Source organism: Nomia melanderi, chromosome 7, assembly GCF_051020985.1.
Source record: "Nomia melanderi isolate GNS246 chromosome 7, iyNomMela1, whole genome shotgun sequence".
Taxonomy (NCBI): Eukaryota; Metazoa; Arthropoda; class Insecta; order Hymenoptera; family Halictidae; genus Nomia; species Nomia melanderi.
Window position 1 is genome coordinate 11,639,203 of NC_135005.1, and position 15,397 is coordinate 11,654,599.

Here is a 15,397-nt window from a genome sequence, read left to right on the forward strand (position 1 = left end):
AGTCATTGAGTTCCTAAATGTAATGTCGTAGTTTATAATTTCTAATAACAATATTTATAGGATTCATTTCATTTTCATTACGTAAAATATAGGATTACGGCCATTGCAAATATCCGACGCTGGTAGCAAACGTGTTAAATGATGATTATTTGAAAACATTTCTATATTATAAACAATGCTACCTAATACGGTGACATTCTAGATGTGCACTAATAGTACAATTCAATCAAATGATTAATATTACCCTGTTTTTTTGTGTATTTTTCTCTATGAAATCGGCATTCAACGCGTTCAAGGGGAGGAACGATACGATCACGGAGCTTTCGTTAGACGAATTCGAATGGGACAGACGAAAATTCCTACCGGCGCGCGTGTCCGGTTTCCCGAGTATTTCTGCAGGGGCAGATTGCAGAGAACAGGGGTCAGAAGTTGAAACGCAGAGCGTTCGTTCGTCCACCCGTTCGTCCAGCAGCGTTCTTTTCCGTCGACCCACGATTTCAACAAATTCCGAACGATGTCTGTCCCTAGAACCAACCGATTCTCATACGCTCGATCGATTCGTGCGACTGGCTTCCGAATCGATCGCGCCTCGCGACACCGTGCCTCGATCGCTTTTTAGCGAGACGGGTTTTCGAATTCGCTGATGCGCGCGGGAGTCACATTATTTTTTCGATCGACGCGTCCAGGCGGGAAACGAATCGCGCGTGTCACGTTGCACGATTAAAATAAAAAAGCGGGTGGGATGGTATCGGTTTGGCAGGGAAAAAGAAAGGAGCGGAGCAGGGAGGAGAGGAGAGGGACGACGCGGTGCATCCTATCGAAATTTTTGGACTGCGTGGCACTGGTGGCGGTAGACAGGGTCATCCATGGTGGGGGTTGGTCTTTGGGTGGGCGTTGCTGGGTCGATACAGGGTGGCTTCGCCGTCGGTCGCACCGCGAGGAAACCTCCGCGGAGCCAAACGAACGAACGAACCAACGTTTGCTCTGCATCTCGCTGCTCTCCCTCCTAGATGACCTGTTCCATGCACGGAATTTCCTTCCGGCGGCGTTTCTTCCTCGTCCGCCGGCGTCCCGTTTCAACGAGCAGTCTAGACATTAGCTGAAAACACCAGTTGATCGAATGTACCTTCACCCACGGTGGCTTCTTATCAACATCTCGCTTTTGTCGGCTACAGCGCGATTTTCCAACTGCCGTCGCGTCAGATAAGACTATTCGTTTTCAATTCGCTTCTCGGTCAGAGATTTTTCGAACATTCGTCGACCATCATAGAAACGTGAGCTGGAAAACATTCGATTGTTCGATTCCACGGAAACACGGATCAACGTCGAAGAACAAGGGCAACGTTCTCGCGAGATCATACAACGATACGCTGGATGTAACGATTTCGACCGCCGCTGCAAACTGGCTACAGCTTACCGCTCACCGCTTACCGCGGAACGGAGGTCGTCGTTTGCAGAACGTTTCGAGAACCCTTGGTCCGTGCTCGAGAAGAACCCCGTGCTCGTGCGCGAGCTCTGTGCAGCCGTGACGCTGGCTGGAGCACGGCGACTGGTCCGAGGCGCAATTTCCCTGGCCTCCATCGGATTCGTGGCCGTCTACGAGGACGACGACGAGTCCGCCCCGATGCTCGGTAAACCAATTACCCGGTAATTTAGTCGCGGCACGGACTTGGACTCGCGTTGCTCACCTATTACCGGTTTCACGGTTTATCGCGGCGAAGGGATTCCACGGAGAGAGATTCGTAATTAGAGCCGACCGATTCTTCGGCCAGAGAAACAGGTTCTCGTTTTCTTTCGAGAATCTCCGCCGCGAGGTGAACGTGCACTCGAAGGTTCGTTCGGCAACGAAAACGAGAACGCCCGCGCGACACGGAAGTTAAGTGGTTCCTAATTTCATCGTATCGTCGGCGGTGTTCGGTGCTAGGAAAAGTTTTATCGGTTTGGCGCTATAGAGCCTTCCGTTTTCTGTATCGGGGAAAGTTGGCGGTATCGTTGCAGGCCCATCGGCGGACTGCTGCGTCCGCTCTTCTACTTGCGGCCGTTCGACCTTGTTTCTGCCTATTCCGCGCGTTTATTCGGCCTCGGGCGCTCCCCTACCATCGCGTCGGACGCAACCCCCTTCCTTTGAACACAACAGGAATTCGCCGCGCGGATGAAAGAAGCACCGATGGAATCGAATCGTTTCCGTTTTCTCCGTCCCTTTTCAACAGCTGCCTCGATCTTGTTGGACGAATCGAGGCGAGCGAAAAGGGAACGAGCAGGAATCGAGGCACGGATACGATCCGGCTGTACGCGCTTTCGCGAACACGCGTTGCGAACGAACGAACGATGAATAAACAACGCACGAGGAATCCCGATTTCCTGGAAAGTCGCGTGGAGCCTAATGCTGCCTACGCAGCTGTCGCGTGCAACTACGGACTAACTTCGATAGGAACGAGCAGTTGCCGAGACAGCCTACAATTACTAGCTCGCCGTCGATGTACAGGGGATGCGTGGCGTCGTTGTCGAGTCGAAGGGAGAGCCGCGGTTGCCCGAGCAACACGCCATCAACAAGAACGTAGAAAATTAGGCGTTCCTAAGCATCTAGGACTGCCGCTCGCGATAAGACGCACCGAGCGAGGCTTGTCTTTTATTCATAGGGTCACGGGGCGCCGCGGCGTGGCGTGCCGCGGCGCTACATGGCGGCGGAACCGATTCCGAAGGCTCGTTTTAAATCTATCGATCCGAATCAACCGCGACCCAACGATTCATCGCCACCTGGCCATCCGTTACAACCCCGGGGAAGCGCCTTTCCGTGTGTGTCGACGTGACACGAGTAAGGAAAAAACTGGGGACTCGTGCGCCTCGATAGAGTAATTTTCATAATTCAATCACGCTTCGCTAACGTCGCGCACGGTGGAGCTTATTCGATCCGACGTTCCCCCGTGGAAATCTCGACGAATGAATCTCCAGTCCGACGGAACGTCGACCTATTCTACTTCCTTTCGCCGAGTGGAACGCGACTGGGAGGACTGTGACAGCGTTTGACAAAATTACTGCTGGAAACGCGTTACACTCTCCTGCTTCCCCGAGGCGAGTTCTGTTTCGAATTACGAGGAATTAAAATCTTTCTTCCCTCCGTTTCCAGTGATATCTTATTTCTGAAAGGACATCGCTCGCTCCTCTCCTCGACGAGTATCCTCGAAAAAGATTCCCCTCGCGTTAGAATTCCAAAATGAGAACAACGAAAATCCATTGAACGCGCAGACAGGAATGCGATCGAAAGTCCGTAGATATCGAGAGCGGTCGTCTCGCGACGGGGGAAGGGGTAAATCATTCAGCGACGTGGCTGGTCGCGTTCTATTTATAACGAGACCGCTTCAACGAGTCCGTCTAGGGCCGAGATTCGCATCTAGTCGTCGAAGTCGCGATTTTCGTAGCGATGCATCATTTTCGGTGTTCGAGGCTAGACGTGCGGCTATAAAACGATCGCGAGGAATGTCGGCGGGCGTCGTTGATCCCGATAACGGAAAAAAATCGTCGCGCCGCGAGGGGAGCCGAGAACGGTCGGGCGTCACCGACGGAGAAAAAGGATGCCGATTCGTCCTGCGTCCCGTTCGGCCGGCCGATTCGATGATGAAGGGTCACGGGCAACGTCGGAGGATGAACTTGCGCGCGGCGTGGCGGCGGCGCGGCAGCGCGGGGCGGAAAGCTAATGTTATTTGCAAGGCGAGAGTTATGATCCGCTCGGAGAAAGAAAGGGTGTAAACACGACGGCGAGCGAGGCCAGAGATTTCTCCGTTGATTTATCGACCTGGCCGCCGTTGAGTCGCCGCGGAGGGTTCCATCGACCGATTAGAAATATTAACTGAGGCGGCGTTCCGGTAATGGAATCGACGATGGCCGCGAAACACGCCGCAGGAATCGAACAAAGAGCCGAACGTATCGACAGTCTTCGTAACGAAGGCGAACGTGGTTCAACGGAAAGCGCCGATCGCCACTCGAAAGACTCTATGGAAGAATAGATTTCGTTCGGCGATGGATAAAAGCGCTACAAGTCGCTTAGAAGTCGACGGTTAAGTCCAGTGTCTGATATTTCCTGATTTTTGTATATTTCCATGGAATAAATAGTATTCTTCTCGGTTATTAAAGGATTCTTCTAGAAGTCCTTTTCATAGCTTCTGAATCTGTTGTGTAATCATGTTAGAAGCATAAACATCGATTTCCTCGATTTCATTTCTGGACTTAATCGCGTCGGCTTCCGGGAGACTCATATCGGAGTAATGGTACCGGCGGAGCAGCAACGGTAAGAATATTTATCGGTGAAAAATTCAGAAGCCGCATGTCGGTGCTCCGCGTCGCGCCGACAGGGGTTGTTCCTCGCCCTGCTCCTTCCTGCGTCGTCTGTGTTCGTTCCAGACACGCTCGCCGTCGTCGTCCGTGTAGTTGGTAATTTCACGGACGCGATATTCATTGCCGGAGGGTGCACGTACGCGTGCATACGTTCGCCCGACCCCTCGCCGAGGAGAACACGCTCGCGCCGGAGGAAAGAAGAGTGAACGACCGTTTGTTATCCGGCCCCGACGATTTTTACGCTGTACACTTTACACCGTACGCTCTACACTTCGCACTGTACACACGCCGGAAGTCCGGGGAGTCCTGAAACTGCGCCGCTATCGGCGCCGTAAACCGTAAACGAGCAAACTGTCTCTCCGGGCGGTGAGCGGTGAAGACAGTTGACGCGGGACGGGAATAAAAGACTGTGAAATTGCGGAGAGGGACGGACGAGCGCGTACCTACCTACTCGCCTCCGAGTGAACAACGAAGCGAAGGGAAAACCATGGACGCCGAGGATCCGAGTGGCCGAACTTTGGAAACGGCAACCCCGAGACTGCCCATGGTAACCTGCGAGAGTTACGAATCCGAGGAACGCAACGCGTCGGCCGAAGGAACTACCCCCGAGTCATCGGAATCAATTCGTTTTCGAAATTCCAAGGTTCGACTGGAACGGAGAGAAGGTAACGGCGGATATCCCGATAGAGGTGCGATAGATAGGAAAGCGGTAAGCAGGTTCGTATCTGGGATAGGAGGAGCGGAGGCGCAGGACGCGAGCTCGAGGGGCGACAGGGGAAAGGGGTGGACGGAGGCCGAGGGAGACGTCGAAAGAGAGGGAAAGCTGGAGAACTGCTGCGTGGGAAGGGGAGAGAGCGAGAGGGAGCGAGAGAGAAGGAGAGAGAGAGTAAGCAAGACGACGGAGAAAGAGGGTGAGAGCGAGAGAGCGAGAAAGGGTGAGGGAGGAAAGAAAGAGGAACGATCGAGAATTCTCCGGCCGGAGCGGTGGCTCGCGCCTGCGCGTCTCGCTGGCAACGCACTGGCACGTAATGCCTTCGGTGAGCCAGTCTGACGCCAGGCGCCGCGACGCTATGACGTCACTGGTTCGCGTTTTCTCAGCGATCGTTTCTCGACAACGGTGAGGATTCATGAATGAAAAGCCGCTGCTCCGAAGCTTAGACCGATTCTCGCGAGCATCCGTCGATCTTCCGGTGAACCGCGAGGGAAATCCGCGTGCCCCGAGCTCCGGCCACCGCCGATTCGTCGTGGCGATCACTGCGAACCCTCTTCGACTCGCTGCACGGGACCGGACGCACGAAATGGTACGAGCTTCCTCTCCGGTTCCGACTAACGAAAATCTCTGCGGCGTTTCCGTCGAGCAGCCTCGGTCACGATTTGTACGCGGTCTTCGCGTCGACTGCACCGGTCGCACCGATCCCGGTCGCGTCGATAACGAGCGGTGACTACGCGTCCCCCTGCGGGGCGAGCCCCCCGAATCGTTCGCCGTCCGAAAGCACTGGGGGCCGCGAGTCGTTTCTCCCGGTAGGATACGAATCGCAGGCTGCATCGACGGATAACGAGGGAAACGTAGACACGCGTATACGGTGGTTCGTACGTGTTGCTGTTGCCGTTCCGGCTCGTCGGGCCGAATAATCGCGAGATAATCCTCTGTTACTTCGCGGACCCCTCGCTTTCCTCGTGGATTGATCCATTTAGCATTCGGCGAGCTGGTCGTCGAGATATCGCGAAACATTCGGCTCCATCGCGGCCCGATAAGACGGTGCGCGACGGACTTCCATTTCGGTACTTCCATCGAGGAAACGGCGGTCCAGCTAACGCAAATATTACGGTTGTGCACGTGCGAGATCCCGACGCGAATCGGTTCGAGGATTAGAACCTTTCCTCTCGAGGTTTCGGCTAGAACGTATTAGCGAGTCTCTCGAGTCCGACGATAATTGGTACAATAATTTGGACGAGTGGCGTGATTGGCGTGACGAAGCAACGTGCCAAGAGTAGTCGGGAATCGCCTTCGCTTCTGGGAATATAGCTCGCCGATAGACCGGAATATCCAATAATCCGATAGAGTTCGAGTCACGGTACCGTACAATCAGCGTTTCATCCTGCAACTGTTTACCGATAGTCTTCCCGTGCTGTTTGCCGAAATGTCCGGACGCTGGCGGATCGCGCGTGCGTTCCGTCCGCTTCGATATTCCGTTATTTCGCGTTTCACGCGAATCCGTGACACCTGTTCATTAGCTGCGTCGGCTACCGGTGCGCGTCCGATTTCTTTCCGCCGCGTCGTTGTCTTACGTTCGCCTTCTATTCCGAGAGAACGCGGTGTCGTCGGTGTCGGAATCAATTTGCCTCTAGTTTGAGCCACGTATGCGCGTACTTCCTTCGACGCGGTTAAATCCGACGAAAGGTCGCGTGGTCGAAGAACCAGGCTGTAGAACGGCGGAATAGACGGCGGTAATTTTCCTCGTTTCTATTTCACGAGGGGAATACGGCCGCGGCATACGGTCTGGCGGTGCACCGTATCGAGCTCGCGTCGATATCTCGCCCGCCTTATGAATGGACTACGCGTACCGTGGCTGAAAACAGCCGATCGATAATGGAATTTCTGCGGATCCCGGCAGAAACGCAGCCGTATTTTTACAAAGTTTCACGGGGCTCGTTTGTTTTCGTTTTCCGGTGCGTGCCGCGTTTCACCCCGCCGCGCGACTGAAATTTCGACGCGGAACTTCCCCGTGAAAACGCGTCCCTCTCGCCTCGCCGTCTCGCCGCGACGGAAATTTCCCCGTTACTCGAACGCGGAGCTCGCTAACGTGATTACAATCTTTAAAGACGAAAATTTCATTCGTTCCCCGACATTAACGGTTTACTTTCCGCCGTACGATCGAGTAATCCGTTAATCGAATCGCGAGATTCCCTTGGAAAATTTAATTCGATTCAACGCGCGGCATCCGTCCATTTAGCTACCACCGCGCACGCACGATGCAGCGCGGAGGCTTTTAGCCGTAAGGCTCGCACGAAGATGCGCCTCGTCTCGCGAATTTTCTATTATCGAACGTTCGCTTCCGGTGTGCCAGACGAAAACGAGTATACCCGGACGGAAGGCTGTAAGGGGTTGCTACGCGTGTCGCGGGGTCAAGGATGGGGTCAGGCCTGGGCGCCGATCAACTTTCGAAGGCGTCTCGCGTGCTTCGCGAACGTAGATAACGAAGAATCGTTCCGGACGGCCGGTTGTCGATGCCGTAATGGCTCCCATTTTTCGAATTGCTCCGACTCCTCTCGTCGGGATTCCACGCTGACGAATCGAACGAACCTCGCGTCCCGCGATTCAAAGAGGAATCGCAGACGATTCATCGGCGCGCAGCAAGGTAGCGGAATTTTCGCTCTCTCCTCTATGCTCCGATCGGGAATTAATGGATCGGCCGTGCAAGCCCTTCGCGGTGTGTGTTGGCCTGCAAAAGAGAAACGTACATCTGACTGTGTAAACGGTAAATGGATTACATTCGCGCGGTTTCATATCTCGTTATCCTGCCGAGAAACGTCCCTGAATAATGCAACGAGTAACGAAGCAATTATTCCTGGAGAGATTAATGTAATAGCGGCGAGCCGGCGCGGGCACTGTAGAGCCATCGCGATCTCGATGTCCGCGTAGTCGAGGAACTTTGATTCGTGCTACTGGAGTTTCGAAGAAAGGGACGCGAGCCGGAGTCGGGAGTTCCACCGCGGTTTCGTACGCTTTTCACTCCGCGCGACAAAACATCTTCGTGCCAGTTCAGGGCCGTTCTCAACCCCTTTCTTTCTGAGTTCTTTTTGAACTGCGATCGATCCAACTACTTTGTTGTTTATAATTTGTCGAAAATAAAAGGGGAATTCAGTCTTATTCTATATCAACGTGCGCTCTGAGGTATAATTACTGGTAACAGGAATAATCCGTATTTTGCGTTCGAATAAATTGAGTAATATTTGTTTGTTAATTTCTATTCGAGTATACTATTATGGTTGTTAACTTCATTCGTTCCAACTAGTTTGTCATTAATAATTCACCAAAACTAAAAGAGAATTCCTATCGTATTCTACATCAACGTGCGCTTCGAGGTACAATCATTGATAAATCTGAGGAACAATCCGCAATTTGCTTTCGAATAAATTGAATAATATTTGTTCGTTAATTTCTATTCGAGTATACTATTATGTTTGTTAACTTCAATCGTTCCAACTAGTTTGTCAATAGTTTTCCAAAAATAAAAGAGAATTCCTGTCGTATTCCACATCAAAGTACGCTCCGAGGTATGATCATCGATAAATCTGAGGAACAATCCGCAATTCGAATAAATTGAATAATATTTATGTTTGTCAACTATTCGCAGTCTCCGCCGCGAGTCTGACACGCCATTGTAGGCCAAGGGGTTAATCGTCGATGGCGTTCAAGCTCCGAACAATTGGCTTCTGCTTTAATTCTTCCGAACGTAATCCCCCGGTCTCCGTCCCTCGGGTCATTTATCAACGACAAACGTTTCTTTCGCCTTTTTTTGCGATCGTTTCTCACTGCTGCGTAACTGTCAGGCCAGCCGACTTCTGGAATTTACTTTCCATTCACGGCGCACACCGCTCCAGGATAATCTATCGACGCGTTAAATTGAATACGTATGCGCGTTCAGTCTTCTTACTCCGATTCTTTCTATTCTCCCGTGACTCGCGCGTTCTCCCCGCAGCGCTCGACGATTCCACGCGACTACCATGAATTCCATTTGCCGAGCCGTTTGTCCGTGTCATATGATTAACTAATATAAAGTCCTCTAACCCGCGACGAAGAGACACTTCCTCCCGCTCGAACAAAAGTCGACGGGCGTATCTCGCGAGGGACGTTTCGCTTTTCGCTCAGCGGCCGGGAACTGTAATCACCGGCTACGCCCGTGGAAATTCAGTCACTGAATCCGGTGACATTTAGAGTCCCCGGAACGGCCCGTGAAAGGCGCGGCGCGAATACCCGGAGCCCGCCGATTCGTGGCAAATAAGGTCCGTCTCGTTTTCGCGTCGCGACCTTTGCCGGGCTCGTAATAGCTCCGGCCCGGCGCGAAGCGGAGGAATCGACGACGCGCGACCGACGATTCGGATCATTCGGGATTCTTTCCCACTCCCCTCCGCGTGCAACGCTAACGCGATTCTTCGCTCGCCCGAAGATCGTCGCGCTTAATCCGACTTTCGCTTCCGAAGTGCTCTCGAAACGCGAAGTTTCACTTCGCGCAACCGGTTGGGCGCGTCGCGCGGACAATTCGCGCGGAGACTTTTATCGAAAGGCCGAAAGGGGATTTCGCGCGACGAGCGGCGGATAAGCCGCGCGCGAGACGTTGGAGGCGAGAAACGAAATGGGAACTCGAGTATTTCCCAGCGTGGAGCAAGCTCTCTCGCGGTTCGCTGGATCGCGACTCGTCCTCGAAGCGACGGAGCGGACGTCGATCGAGAGCGAGCCGACGAAACCGTTCGAACGTTTTGCAGACGGCCATCTAGGATGAATTGATGCTGCGGGTACCTTCGGACAAACTCGACGGATCGGGAGGACATTAGGAGCACCGTTTCTTCCGAATCACCGGCCGAACACGCGTCACACGTGGAAAATTAAGGGACACTAGCAAGTTTTTCCACCCGCGAGACTGTCCAGCCGGCGGAGAACACTCGAGGGAACCAGTTCCGTCTGACGACTCGGCCGCTGCGCGATCCTCCCGAAAGCTTCGAGCGTGTTCGAGAATTCCGAGGAACGCGAAAGATGCGGACCGAGCGGTGAGACCAGACCGTTCGCAGCTGGAGCAACGGAAACCATCCGGGACGAGGGGCAACGCGTGAAAGCACCGACGAAAGAGAATCCTTCCGAGAAACATGGGCAAGAAGAATAGCAAACTGAAGCAGGATACCATCGACCGACTCATGCGCGAAACATATTGTAAGTACCGCTACTTTCGTTTCAGTGTCGATCTTCTTTCCAGACCTAACCCCGCAGTCTACGATCGCTCCTCTCCGCTGTTGTCCTCGTCTTCCTCCGCTTTACCCGCTCCACCGATACGAGCGCTCGCCTTATTCCGTGGTTTTCAGCGTTCCCGACGCGGACGTGTGCCCGAACACCTACGCGAGTCGCTTCGATATCCTTACTGTGAGGAGAGAAATACCTCAGGAGGATTTTAACACGTTCCCACGAGAATTTCAAGTGTTTCGTTATAGTAAGATTTATTCCTTCGTAATAAAGGCTAATAGTTTGAAATAATTATTAACGTTTTGGTATTACAGTATTACTACCCTACTATCTAGCGTTTTGTGTTACTAAATATTTTGATTCAACATCAATTTTCCTGTTGTAATTGTTTTCAAGCAATTTGGAAACTCCGGTGACCACCGTGGCGCTGGACGTGTTAAAATGGTTCGTTAGTTCGTCGCGTTCGCATAAGCAGTTTTCTAATGAGATCGACTCTGTCGCTTGTCATTTGTTTCTTCACCTCATTTCAACGCGAGCAATCGCCCAATTTCCCGCCGACGAGCTTTCACGCACGCAGTCTCATAGTGAGACTGAAAATCCACGTCTATCCCGCAGTGACTACTTTGCAAAAGTCGTTCGAGTAGTGAAGGGTTCGAGATTGACGGGTTGATTGAATCGATGACCAGAGGGGGCCCTAGTTTTCCTCTAAATATCTGCCATTAACACGTTAAAACTGCACAGAAACAAGGGAAACGCTTAAGCCGCCCTGGCTTCCGCCGCATGTTTCCAAAAACAAAACTCTCTACAGTTCCGTCTCACTCCGTCGCATTCATTCTCGCATCCGTCCTTTGTTATCGCCGCGCGCCAGTAATGACCACGCGTCGAAGGTCGAGACGGTCCGAGCGTCGTGAGTGGACGAGTCCCCTTGCCTCTGTCCACTTTCAGCTTGGCGGCCGATAGAGCTAACGCGAGAGGAGTATATGGGCTGTTGGTAGCGCCGAGTTCTTTCCCAAAGCTCTCTAGCTCTCCAAGCTAGTGCCGGAGCAGGTGGGACCCTGCTCACGCGCCGCAATCCTCTAGAGATCTCTATCCCATCATGCTGGCTTTGAACCATTGCCACTACAAAGCCAATGTCCGGGACAGTTAGACACCTGGACCCCCTAGTACCAATTGTCGCAGGTCTATTAGTGGAACCTGTTTGATATCTTATACAAGAACAAGCAGTATCTCCCATACTAGGCACTGTGGAAGTTCCACGTTAGCCAAGCCGATTTTTTATTCAAAAGTGAAGAGCAAGGGGACTCATCGCAGGTCTGTTGGTGGGACCTGTGGGATCTTATATAAAAATAAGCAGTATCTCCCATACCTAACTATAGAGGTCCCAAGTTAACCAAGTCGACCGGCGGTTCAAAAGTGGAGAGGGGTAAGGGGACTCTTCCACAACGCTCGGCTTTCGTCAGAGACAAAGGACTCTTGCATTGACGATGTTCGGGCCTCAGTTTTCGCATGATCGTTATCCGCACTTCGATGAGCGCCAATGATGACCGTGCGTCCGAAAGCCGAACGTTTTCAGTGGAAGAGTCTCCTCGCTCCTCTCCACTTTTGAACCGAAGGTCAACTAACGTGAGACCTTCACAGTATCTCGTCCATAAGGCTCGGTTGGATTAGCCCGGGTACCTTGGAATCGCCAATTCCCGTACCGCAATCGCTGTACCGCCCCTGAGGGTCGCAATCGACGGCCGTCAACACGGGCGGAACGTTTCCCTGGAAAACGGTTCGCCGAATGAAACGGCGCGGCGTATCTTTATCGGCGGCCCGAAAGGACGTCCGATGAAAGAACACGGTACACGCGGGTGTACTTTATTCCATGAAATCCGCCCGTTTCGGCGGAGAATCTTCCGACTGACCTGTCTAGGCCGACGCGCCGAGAATCGCGAATAGTTTCCGGTCTAGATACTCCGAAGCGAGCCGGCTCTACTCGAGACCCGCCAGCCAATAAATAACGATTCGTACGTACCTACCTACTCGAAAGATTTTTCATCGCGTCGAGCCTCCGTCCCTTCCCGCCCGCGGCTTTCATTTCAAATTACGTACGGCCTCGATACCTTCGATCGCGTTCATCCGTACGCCGCAGCTCGCCCCAAATATATTACCGTGGAATTAAATTTTCTCCGAGACGCGGCATAGCTTCGAACAATGCCGGCAATCGTTATGGAAATTAGACGCGCGACGACTGCGGCCGGATCCACGGCAATATAGACGATTCTTCATCGATCTACCCGGTTATCGCGGAACCGGCGGCGAATTCGATCGCGAATTCAATCGTCTTTCACACAGGCATCCGTAGAAAATTGTAGCAATTACGGACGTAGCTGGGCGAGTTCGCGATCACAAGAATATAGCTGTTTCGGAACTACCGATGTCACGTGGGACAACTTAATCCGACAAAAGAAGCGTGTACAAAATTGCGATGTTCTCTTGAAGCTGTTCAACCAGGAAAAACGGAGGCGCCTAAATCCATCGGAACAAAAACTTACCCCGAGTCCGTTTCCGTATCAGAGCTCCGTTCGAGTAAAACGCGACGAAAGGGTCGATCGATGCGATTCGCGGTGAATGAAGTCGCCCGCGTACTGATAACGGCGGCTAAAATTTCAGAGGTGCACTCGGAGAAAGCTGTTCTCGTGAATTAGTTGATAGTCGATTAGACTGAGAAACAGTGAGTGCAACGTGATCACCGGTCTCGCTCGCGGCGAATCCACTCGCCCTCGTTTACGAGTCGTCTACGATGCCCTGGAGTCTCTTATTAGCGGAACGATGCCTCTTAGCGTCCAGCTTTGCTCGTGTCGACGACATTACGGGACATGGGACCTCGCAGGACGCCACGGGACACTAGACGGAACGACGCGCGATGTTCGCTGGAAACACGGACACCGTTTTCCTGGAAAAATTAATCTCGCTTTAAACGAAGAGACGCGGGTCTCGCGTTATCGCTGCGGTCGTTCCCATAAAAATTGACGCGGCTACGCCGCGGCGAGCTCGCCTTTAGAAACCCTCGTCCACCGGGAGCACGAAAAACAAGAAGAAAAACAGGGAACGGTCGCGGCAGTGGACTTTGGAAAAATTACGCCGACAGAGAACGGGTCCCGGTAAAGTGTACACCGTTGAAATTCGAGACACGGGCATCGTTCCGCGGAACCCTTTATCCTCGAAAAGATGGTGCGCCTCTTTAACGTCGCCACTGGAAAAATCGATTCCGTTGGCCCAGAAAAATATTGTCACGGGAAATCGTGTTCCTTCGCTGCACCGACGTTGCGAGCGACGATACTTCGAGAGCGTCGCGTTCGGAAGATCGTCGGTGCCAGCGAATCGGATAAAAGAAACTTTCGGCAGCTCGGTGGTCTTAGGAACGGAGGATTCGATCGGTTTCAAGGAATCCCGGTTCACACGATAAGTCGATAACCGACGAGACCTCGTCGGCGAGAATCTAGCTTCAAGCTGATCTCGAATCGCAACGGTGCGTTAGAATTTACAATTCTCGATCGATAGCAGCCAATTTTGAACTGTTCGCCGGCAGACTCGGGTAGACGCAGTGGAATCGTCCCTTCCATCGCGCGGAGGTGGACCAATCGATCTCGTTGCTTTTACACTCGCGATCGACATACCGTAAGTCGATGTTATTTTGCGCGTAATGCTATCTTCTTTCGCGAGGAAAACTCCGTGCGAGAAGGCGGAGGAAATCGCGTTGTCTCCGTCTTCGGCGCGATTTCTAAGAGATTTCTAATCGAGAATCGGTTCCTGATGTTCCTACGCCGGTTATTCGAAGCGTTAACGCGTCGACCGCCAGTGGACGTCGATGGTCGAAGTGGTAGAAATTACTTGAAAACGATTACAAGGAGAGAATTGATGTATCGAAGTATTTGGTTACGTAGGTAGCTAAATAATAGTGTGACTTTAGAGCTACGATACCAAATCGTTGCTAATTAATTCTATCATTCGCGTTTCTTATGATACGATGAGTAATGTTATGCGAAACGCTCTAACTTCTCGTTGCTATCGACTTGTTAATTACGACTCAATGCCCGCGATGGAAAAGTTACCCGGTGAAATTCAGATTTACGCGTTCTAAGTAGAATGCGTCTCCGCGACCTGGCTGCAACGACTTTTCGTTTCCGCTTTTTCCGCCGGCACGCTTCTGTTTAATACCATCCAAGTTTATATCGTGAGGAACACCTTCTGGGTAAGTTTCTTCGCGATCGAGTTAAAACGGTTCGTGATATTTCGCGCGAACGCCGTTAACACGTTGACCGGCACGAGAATTTTCAATGTTTTGTGTAACGTTACTTGTTCTTTCGTAACGAAGACAAATGGTTCGGTTATTAACGCGTTCCGTGCTGGTGGATCGCCTGGTAAATGTTCACCCACGTGTTCGTTACAGTGATTACTTAAAACTGAAATTCATTGATTTGTCGTCTAATGCATCTTGATCTCTACATATTCTCGTTAAAGCTTTTGTACAACATCCTTCTGCTACTGTCAAAATTGTAAAACATAGATCACGAGCAAAACAATGTAATCATAAATCTATTACTTGCTAATCTTATTATTAACACTGAAACTACCGAACAGGTCAAAATTACCCATTCCAGATTTCTTCTTTTCGCAATTAACAGATGTTCCCCTGAGAAATCGTTAAAGAAATTGATTTAGCGATACGCAGACTGAATTGTAAATCAATTAAAATCTAAAAAAATTACTGGTTTCGATTCTTTTGTTCCGCAATTATTCCTATCTTGAGAGCATAGCATATTCGAAGTAATTCGAAAATTGAATAGTTTCACTGGAATACTATAATGAATCTTGGGAGAAACCGAAAAAACTCTATTCTCAGAATTTGTATAGAGATTACATATCAATCGTAATGCTCGGTAGTTCTAGTGTTGAACTTATTACTAATCACTCGTATTATACTTGTTCCAAACAATTTGTGGCATTTAAACATAATTTGATGAATTAAGTGAGGGTCTTTATAATACAGGAAATGAAAATGAAGATGGCTGTTAGTACCACATAAAACGTGGTTATTTAAAACAGTCTTTCAACGACTACAAT

At 51.4% G+C, this 15,397-nt stretch overlaps 1 protein-coding gene across 2 annotated transcripts in view; it reads left to right on the forward strand.

The window, feature by feature from the left end:
• Window positions 1-5,357: 5,357 nt before the first annotated feature.
• The window catches only part of LOC116430411 (frequenin-2), a 45,153-nt gene continuing 35,113 nt past the window's right edge, over window positions 5,358-15,397 (forward strand). Inside the window, exons 1-2 of one of the 2 annotated variants that reach the window (XM_076368953.1) lie at window positions 5,358-5,449; window positions 9,820-10,261. In XM_076368953.1, the coding sequence (XP_076225068.1) occupies window positions 10,198-10,261 (64 nt within the window). In that variant the 5' untranslated portion in view covers window positions 5,358-5,449; window positions 9,820-10,197. The other variant, XM_076368954.1, reaches the window with a different exon arrangement.